Source organism: Trachemys scripta, chromosome 1 (genome assembly GCF_013100865.1).
Source record: "Trachemys scripta elegans isolate TJP31775 chromosome 1, CAS_Tse_1.0, whole genome shotgun sequence".
Lineage (NCBI taxonomy): Eukaryota > Metazoa > Chordata > Testudines > Emydidae > Trachemys > Trachemys scripta.
Window position 1 is genome coordinate 130,684,731 of NC_048298.1, and position 10,308 is coordinate 130,695,038.

Consider the following 10,308-nt stretch of genomic DNA (forward strand, 5'->3'; position numbering starts at 1 on the left):
TTTTCTATTCTCATTATAAGGTATTTTTCCAGGTGTGAATAATTTTTCATCTTCTGCCTGTCTCCAATGTCAGTTTTAATGAAAAATTGTGACCAGATTCTTTCATGATATTTAAACACGCAAACAAGGCAATGTTGATAAACAAGATCAGAGACAGAGGCCTGAAAATGAAGTGAAGAATTATATACAGTAGGCAAGATTTTTTGATGTTTTTTAGAAACATCTTGATCATTAGCACTTCCTCGGGGAAAGCTGTGAAAATGCACGCACTGCTGAACTCTGACACTTGGGAGCACCTCTATTGATCATCTTCCAGAATAAGCTTTAACCATCTTTAATGAACTTGAGCGCCAAGAAGTGCTGAGCTGCTAGAAATGTATTACAGACTTCTGTATCAGACAAGAAAATGCAAACTATATCTTAGATAAAGTTAAAAGATACTGAGTGATGGGGACTGGGTATTTTAGGAACTAGTACTAAGATATGCACCCTTTCACCACAAGGTTGTTCATTTGACTGTGGTCCAGATTGGTAGTGAATTAATATTGTTACCATCTGATAGATGTTGTTGCCCCTTGGGCAGTTTGGGGGGCCTTGCTGGGTTGTTTCCATTATGAAGGGAAATTGATGATGAGTCAAGTCTTTCTTGGGTGCAATCCCGCTTACTTACAAAGGTGTACAAAAAAGTCCCGTTTCCCCTAAACATCATAGAAACAAACAGGAGGTGGTTTCTTTGTTTCAGAGTCAAAGGCTGCATTCCAGCCATTCTTGTGCCCCCAAAGAAGTTCTTTCTTTTGGCTTCCACCCAGGGCTACAGTCACCAGTACTTCTCTGTCTTTCTCCTGGCTTTCTGGTCACTCCCTGTTTCTGACACACACAGACACACCAATCAATGTCCCAGCCCCTGCATTTGCAATCAGTCTCAGGGAAACCTCTCATTCTCCCTGAGCTAGTTCTTGCTCGGGCCTTCCCAAGTGACCCAGTGCCTTGGTGGCTTCTATTACTTCAGCTATTTTATTCCATAAAGGAGTTTAATTGCTTCTTCCATTTAGCCTGAATGAAAGGCGGATAGCATGCTCGACAGCAAGATCTGTGATTGCCCAGTGATCAAAATACATGCTTGCTAGCAGCCACCTACACCGTGCAGCACAATATTCAGTGGCTGCTGTAATATGAATTAGGATTTAGATTGGGTGATTGAGTGTTTCTGAACTATTTACAGCTAGCAGTCCCAGTCCATTTCCTAGTGGTCAGGAGGAGTCAACACCACACAAGAAAGCCACCACCCCGTGATAGTAACCCTGCTACCAGCCTCTTCAGAGACAAGGGTCCAGGTTTTCAGAATTGGTGGGCCCCCATTAAGCCACTGAGCTTAAGTCACCAGCTTTTCAAAAGTGCATGGCAACAAATTCATTGTTCTCAGAAGGAGCTGAGCACGTTTAAACAGCTGGCCAATTCAGCTTGGGACCTAACTGGGCACTGAGCTCCTGTGAAAATCTGGATATAAGGCTTTAATGGTCTGTTGTGACCAAACTCCTTTTTCAGTCCTACAGGAGGTCTCTCCAGGTCAGGGATGAATCACATTAGAGAAGAGGACATGTTAACCCTGCTGTTGCACATGCTATACTTCTTCCTCTGACAAACAGAAGCAGTTAGTCTCTCGAGCTGTCAGTCTGACACCTTCTTTAGGACCAAATTCACTTTATTCTTTTTTTTTTTTTTTAAACAAAGCTCCGGTAAAAATAAGTTAGATCTTAATTATGATAACTTCAATAGACCTAAGAGTATAAAAAAGAATATGACAAAAGCTCTGCTAAGAGTTAATTTAAGTGGTTGTCTTGACTTGTCTGACCAAAAGGTGGAGTGATATTTACTTGTCAGTTCTATGAGTAACATCATATGCTGACATGCCTGATAAGCGTGTCTGATAGTCATGGAGAAGGAAGTAACTTTTATTTTTGCAAAATTATGACTGTCAATAATCCTGCACTAAGTGGAGGGAGATGGACCAAAAGACTTAAGGTATTTCCACCTTGTCACATCTATGACTGTATATCAGACTGAAATCCTGGCTCCACTGAAGTCAATAGGACTTTGATGGGGGTGAGGGGGAAGGATTCTGTCCTATGTATTCAAAGGAAACAGAATGGCAAAAAGTACTGTTATAAAATGTATTAATATTGAGCCTGATTCTACTGTTGCTTGTGCTAATGAAAATAAGGAGTAACTGCAGTGAAGTCAATGGAATTACACAGATATAAAATGAATGTTAAAGGAAAATCAAACTATTTTATGGAATTGCATTAAAAAAGGGACATTCAGCAGAGCAGTATCTAGATATTATCCTTATATTTCAGTCTTTCCCCTACCAGTACTTTCAAAAAACCTTATACATTGTTTTTTTTAAACTCATTTTCTACTGTCTTTCAGTTTTGCAAACACTGAAATCATTTAGCGAGAGACCTCACACTGTGGTTAGGCTGAAATTAACATTATGTTTTTCCCACACATCAATGACTTGTTCAGAGTCTTTCCAGGCACGGGGAGTAAATATGCAGTCACCATTAAAGAGTGGGCATGTATTTTATTTCATTATATAGGCCCAGGTTATTCCATCAAGCCACCACACTGGGTAAAAGCTGGCGTGGGGCTGTATTGCTGTAGTGGATCTTATCCCAGTGTAGCACACTGCAGAAGGGTCAGCATGCATTCTGCTATGCAGCTAGTCATGATAGCAACTCTATCTAACCCCGGGTGAGAATGGATAAGCTCCAGGCATGGACTGGCTGGGTTATAAGCCAATACACTTTAACAAATGCGCAGGCCAGAGCAAATGTGCCTCTTCCCTAGAGCATGTAGATAATCCCCCTCCTCCTTTCCCCGCTCCTCACTTCCCAGGACAGGGAGATGTATTAAATGTTGGTCCCCGGAAGTAACGGTGAGGTGAACTGCTCCTTGTTCAGTTCTCCTCATTCACAGGCACAGATCAGCCTGCTATGGAACCTGTGGAGCATAGAGGGGAATAGCAAAGGGCATTTTCAAGACCCTCCTCCAGAACTAGTTTTTATGACCTTTGACTATCTCATGGAGAGGGAATTTAGAATTATATTTCCACTTGCAAATAGTGATGAATTAAACGCCCATTCAGAATCCATAGCAATACATTACTAGTTCCTTGTGACAGCAGGATATGTTTTTGCAGGTCTGACCAGGAACCAGAAGCACACACAACCGGCTAATCAAATACAGATAAGTGGATCTGTGTGTATACATTTCCCATGCCTTATTTGGAATAGCCAAGCCCCACAGAACAAACAGTGTTGAGGTCTTTTTTTATACCTTATGTTCCTGGGTGAAGATGACAGTAAAGATACATGGTGTATTGTATAAAATGGGAAAACAACTGTAACAAACAGAGGGTATAAGCTACCTAGGGTTGCCAGTTTTGGTTGGTCAGATTCCTGGAGGTTTCATCACATGACATAATCTTTAATTAATCTTTAATTCCTGGAGACTCCAGGACGATCCTGGAGGGTTGGCAACCCTAATCTACATTGCAGCTGTGAGCATGCTTCACAGCTTAAGCGTGCACACACACACACACACACACACACACACAGTAGTTGTACTGGAGCAGTCCTTAAAAGTAGCAGCATAGCTGGTGCGTAGCAAGGGTGCCGGCTCAGATTGGCCACATGAGTACAAACCTATCCGGACCACAGGTAAGTACTCAGGCCCAGTACCTGTGCTACAGCTCGTGCTACCCCCAGCTACATTGCTATTTTTAGCATAGTGGCTTGAGCAACGCTAGCATTGTCCATCTGTCTTTCTGTGCTGGGAAGTGTACTCCCAGAGGCATTGTAGACATATCCTAGGGCAGTGTTTCCCAAACTTGGGATGCCGCTTGTGTAGGGAAAGCCCCTGGTGGGCCGGGCCGATTTGTTTACCTGCCGCCTCCGCAGGTCCGGCCGATAGCAGCTCTCACTGGCCATGGTTCGCTGCCCCAGGCCAAGGGGAGCTGCTGGAAGCGGCGGCCAGTACGTCCCTCGGAGTAGTGAACCGCGGCCAGTGGGAGCCATGATTGGCCGGACCTGCGGAGGCAGCAGGTAAACAAACCAGCCCAGCCCGCCAGGGGCTTTCCCTACACAAACGGTGTCCCAAGTTTGGGAAACACTGTCCTAGGGTATGTATACACTGCAACATAAACCCAGGGTTAAAACTCAGGCTCAATCCTAACCCCTCTTCTCTCTAGAGATGGGTTGCTCTAACCCAGGGTTTGGATCCAGGACCTTACAGGGTTAGAGGGTCCAAGCCTGAGTCAAGCTGGGGACCCGAGGTTTCAAGCCCTATTGCTTTGCAGTATAGACAAAGCCCTATCACACTTATGCTCTGGGAGTCTGCCAAAAGTATTCGACAGCCCCAGGGGTGGACTTTATCCTCTGGACAGTCGAGGTCGGTGGACAGTCAAGTTTTCCCCACACTGCACCACAAACGAAGGGTTAGAGCCGTCACATTTTGGGAGGGTGCTAGGAAGTCTGGGTTATGTGTGTGTGTGGGGGGGGGGGGGAGGCAGTTGACCTGGGTCGATCTAATGCAGTATAGATGCTGGAGCCCCAGGTTGGGACACAGGTTTCAAAAATTTCTAACCTGGGATTATACAGGAGTGTGGACGTTCAAGACCTAGGTTAACAAACCCAGGGTTTGATACCTCAAGTTCCACTAACCCTGGGCTTACATTTCATTGTAGACATACCCTTAGAGGTCTAATCCTCACCCATGTAGACCTTTCTCATATAATCTGTTCCACTTACTTCAGTGGGGTGACTTGCATGAGAAAGATCACTTCCAAGAGCAAAAGTATGGAGAATCAGGCTCTTAATTGCAGCAACTCTAAACGTAAGAAAACTGAAGCGTGAAGTATTTTTTGAATGAACAGTACCTACAGCTGAAGTACCAAATAACCTGAGAAATGCTTATAACAGGTCACAGACTGACACAATTAAGGTGCATGGATCAGCTCCACAGATGTAGTTAATTGGTGCAGCTTCACTGAAGGCTGTGATAAGCCTGGCAGATATATTTAATTGAAAATTTATATTATTAAAATGGATTTTTGACCAAAATGAAAAAATTTATTTTCATGAAAACTTTCCTTTAGGTTGAATTTTTCATTTTTTTCAATGAAACAATAGAAACCAAAAACATTTTGAATTTCAAAAAAACTGAAACATCAGTTTTTGATTTTCAAACACCAAAAATTTGTTGGTTCCTGATTTTCTTAAAAACTTCAAAAAAATCTGGAAACCTTTGCAAAAAAACAAGTTTTCAAAATTTTGCTTGAAAAATAATTGGCATTTCATTCATCCAGGTCTAATCAATGGAGCTATGCCAATTTTCATCAGCTGAAGATCACCCAATGTATCAAATCATTCTGAAATCAGTATGGAAATAATTGAAAAGGGTTTTTTTGTTAAAGTCTTCTACTTTATCTAAACCTTTGCCAATAACTGTTTAAGTCAGAGATAATCTATTACTAAAACTAAGTTTCAGTAACATACCGTACTGATCAATATGATACAATCTATTCCAGTCAGGGGATAAATTGAATGTTATATCTTTCACTAATGTGACATCACATTCGGAGGATTCACATTTGCCTTCACAGTTGGCACAGTGAAACAAATACATTCTGAAATTAAATTCAGACAGCTGGATGTTGGCTTCACTTTGCTTGGAAGTCTAATCTGCTGCTGTCTTGATCTTCTGGCTCTATTTGCATTGTATTCCTTGTGATCACTGGTTTTATGTCTTTGAAAGAACATTGTCTGTTTTGAAAACATGTTAATGAAAGGAATAATGCTGTACCTGATAATGTCACCACTGTTAATGCACCTGTATTTATAAAAACAAACGTAGTTGCAAGTAGTGGCTGACAGTCATTTCCATCTGATGGCTCTTTGGCGGCATGTTTGAAATGAGTTGGGTGGCTCTTGGTTGTGGCTCCCTGTGGGCATATAATCACAAACCATAAACTACCACCACGGCAAGCACATGTGTTAGTTCTCTCAATGGAAAAGCCAAGCATTAAAAGGGCCATGGAGATTGAACTACCCTTTCATTCCTATACTTCTGTACAAACTGCCCAGAGCCCTGGGTATTTACTCATGGGCGCTGATGTAGGCATTGCCACAACTGCTGTGCTACAGCACCCTGGTTATCTCAGGTACATCTACTTGAGCGTCAATCACACCCTGTGATTTCAATACACCCATAGCCCTAGAGATGGTTACTTTCCATGCCAGGGATGAGGCACTAATGCTGCCCATGCCATACATACCCTGTGCATAAACAGAAGATATGGGTCTCCTAGTCTGCTGATCTGGCATATTCAACACTTTATATGTTATGATATAAGGGGGATATGTTGCTTAATCTCTGTAATAGAGGCATAGTATTCAGAGGGGGAAAAATAAAGAAAAAAAAATCTGGGTTTTTTGCTAAGCAAATCCTTTAGATCAGTGATACTCAGACTGAGGCTCTTTAATGTGTCTCCTGAGGTTCTTTGCAGCACATGGCATTAAAACACTGTGTGGTTTAATTATTAACCAATCAGCATGTTTTTACTATGTTATTAGCCAATTGTAACTGATATAATAATTGTTGGTCACTCATTTTGCTGTGAGAATAATATATATGTACACACTAAATATTTCTCCTGTCATACTGTTTAAATATGAATATATAGTACTGTAGTAAATGAAACAATGAATTCATACTAGTGCGGCTCTTTTTGGGTAATGATCGCTAATTTGGCTCCTGAACCGCTGAGGTCGGAGTATCACTGCTTTAGAGTTCCTGGGCTTATTTTTTCAGAGATACTGTGCACCCACAACTCCCATGAATTGCAGTTAGATCAGTGAAAATTAAATTAAGATTGGATATTGTTCTAAAAAATACACTCAAACTCAAACAGGAGTTACCAGCTTGTTACTTGAATGAAGGCAGCGTTGCCGACTCTTACAATTTTATCACAAGTCTTGCGATATTGGGAAGTTTTTTTTTGAAGAACCGCCTGCTGTAATGAAGAGATAACATGAGAATCTCAGCTTTCATTTAAAAAAAAAAAAAAAAGTAGGGTTTAGCCCTCATGGTTTCAGAGAAAAAACTTGAAAATATGACCCACGTGAACCATAAAGACTCAGAAACCAGAAGGCAAATAAATAAAAAGAACTCCTCCTTTATTTTTAAAAATCCCATGGTTTTTGAGGCAATCTTGTCATTTTTGAATACTTAGATTTAGGAATACTGTGAAATTCTTGGGCCTGCGTTATGCATGAGGTCAGATTAAATGATCACAATGACCCCTTCTGGCCTTAAACACTATGGATTTCAGCTCTGGGTGTTCAGCACTTCTGAAAACTAGTCCCTAAACGTCTCAGGATTCAGCAGCTTGTGAGAAACCTCAGTCGGTGTAGTTCCATTGCATTCAATGGAGCTAAGCCAGCTGATGATATTTACACCAGTTGATGCTGTACCCATTTATGTGTAGCTCAACGCTTGGTGCAGGGTTGGAGTGGAAAGTCAGGTCTGTGCTGATCTATTGAAGTCAGGGAGGGAGACAACCTGAATTTGTAAGCAGACAATTAGTTTTCTTTAATGGATGGATGCTTGGATGGCCCCATTTTATTATTTAGAAGTGACCTTGACTAATTAAATTATCCATCCAATAACATGCAGCAAACTACAATTTTTCATCTCGGCTATTACCAGTGTTTGCAAGATATCAGCACATTATAGGAATTCAGATGAACAGGACCAGATATGAAGGCAGCTCTATGTATCAAGGGATTTAATGCAGCCTTTAATTTCATTTTCTGTTGGCTGGCTTGGAGAAGCCATGTGACTTTCGCTTGCTACATAGCTAGTGTACATGATAGTTATGGAAGGTGGGGCTCCAGTGATGCAAATCATTTTGTTTTATGGTGCAGGCATATTTTGAAAGTAAGGTGGAGTGTTTTTAAATCATCAGTTCTCCTATGCCAAAAAGGTAAATATTATCATCAAACAATGAATGGCATCTTTTTATTGCATCAGTGCTTTATCTGTTCCCATATTTCTATTGCTTCATATACCATTGACTATTAAGCTTTATCAAAGTATTCTCCTTTTAGAGTGAGTCTAAAGAACGTTATAAAAACCACAGGAATTGAAACTTTTTGCTGTGGTGCTCAGCTTGGACTATTTCTGCAATTGTGGCTCTTTGAGAAAGCATTACGGTTCATAGTAAAGGACAGTTTGATTAGATCTATATCCCCTGGGCCTGATTGGGATCTCATGTAGACCAGTTTTACACAGGTGTAGCTCTAGTTACTTTTGTGGAGTTACATCCCATCTACATCAAGGTTACTGAGAGCAGAATTTGAACCCAGCGGACCAAATTTTGATCTCTCTTACACTGGCATAAATCCAGAATAGCTCCATTATAGCCAATGGAGTTTCAGCAGTGTAAAATCAGTGTGAGAGGCCAATCCAGCCCAGATTCTATACATGATATACTATTACATTTTCATTTCTTGGCTATTGCAGCTCCCTTCACTATCACCTCTCCAAATCCTACATCTTCAGACTTCAGCATCTGCAAAATTCTGCTGCCTTCCTTCTCACAGAAGGAAACAGCACCGCATCACTCCTCCAACTCCTCCAGTTCATTTCAGGATCCAGTTAAAAAACAAAAACAAACAAACAAAAAAACCCTCCATGGACTTCTACAATATACCCTATGAGCCTTGGTTTTCTCTACCCCTTCCCCAGGCCCTCTGATCATTTATCAGTGGCTTCCTCTCTGTCCCTTTGTGTAATCTTGCCTCTCAGTATTATTAATCATTTGTATTACCATAATGCCAAAAATGGCAACGTAGTATTAGTATTAGTGTAGTTCCAGTATTACTGTAACGCCCAGTCATGGACTAGGGCCCCATTGTGTTAGGCCAGTGGTTCTCAAACTTTGGTACTGGTGACCCCTTTCACAAGCCTCTTAGTGCGACCCCCCCATATACATTAAAAACACTTGTTTATATATTTAATACCATTATAAATGCTGAAGGCAAAGCAGTGTTTGGGGTGGTAGCTGACAGCTCACGACCCCCCATGTAATAACCTTGCAACCCCCTGAGGGGTCCCAACCCCCAGTTTGAGAACCCCTGTGCTAGGCACTGTATGAACATAGAACAAAAAGACCAAAGACCTTACTGGTGCAAGATCCCTGTCCTCGGCAGCTTTTACCTTTCAGTGTTGTGTTGCTGTGAATAGCGGGGCAACTATTCACCTGGCAGCGCCTTCTGCTGGTCATCCAGGGAATTAGCTCGCCAGTCTCCAGAGCGCCCTCTACCGGCCGGTGTCTCATCTGCCACTGGCCCCCATGTTCCTCCTGGACCCCAGTGCCCCTTCTCTCAGGGTTCTGCCCCCTGGAGTACCCCACAGTCTCACTGGGTCTCCCCTCCCTGGGGAACCCCCAACCCCCTATCCCCACCTCACCTCTGTCTTTGGCTACTGCCAGTCCCCATCTAGCCCCCGCTCACTGGGGCCGACTGCAGGATAATTGCCACTCATCATCAGCAAGGAAGGTTTGGACCTGCTGCCTCTGCCTACCCTTGGGCTGCCCCTCTGCAACCCCAGTACCTTCACCGGCCTTTAGCAAGGCCTGCAGCCTGGGGGTTTTCCAGGCCAAGCTCCCCAGCGACTCTGGTCTTTCCCCCAGCCCTGCTCCACACTAGGTACTCTATTCAGCTCCCAAACAGTCAGGCCCATCTCTCTCAATAGCTAGAGAGAGACTCTGCCTGAGCACCAGCCTATAGGGTTACCATATTTTGTGCCTCCAAATGGAGGACACTCCCAGGGGCCCCGGCCCCGCCCCCAGCCCCGCCCACGCCCCAACTCCACCCCCTCCCAAAGTCTCCGCCCCCTCCCCTGCTTCCCGCGAACATTTGAGTCGCGGGAAGCCTGAAGCAGGTAAGGGGGAGTGTGGGGGGAGGAGGCGCGGCCCAAGCTGGCCCCCCGGCGGCTCCAGCCTGGGTCGGCTCGGGCCCTGGGGTCCCGGCCCCGGCCCCTGGCCGACCACCCCCGGCCCGCCCAGCACTGCCGGCCCCCGGCGCACCCCCCGGCTCCCGGCCCCGCGGCCCAGTGGACCCCCCGGCTCGCGGCCCCACGGACCCCCCGGCCCCGTGGACCCCCCGGCTCCCGGCCCCGCGGACCCCCCGGCTCCCGGCCCAGCGGACCCCCCGGCTCCCGGCCCCGCGGACCCCCCGGCTC

At 44.2% G+C, this 10,308-nt stretch overlaps 1 protein-coding gene across 1 annotated transcript in view; it reads left to right on the plus strand.

Annotated features, from left to right (window-relative positions):
• Nucleotides 1–1,923: 1,923 nt before the first annotated feature.
• The window catches only part of CRACR2A (calcium release activated channel regulator 2A), a gene marked incomplete at its 3' end in the record, with an annotated part of 74,511 nt that continues 66,126 nt past the window's right edge, over nucleotides 1,924–10,308 (plus strand). The window contains 1 exon segment of the mRNA XM_034785201.1: nucleotides 1,924–2,022. Coding sequence (XP_034641092.1) covers nucleotides 1,969–2,022 — 54 coding nt within the window.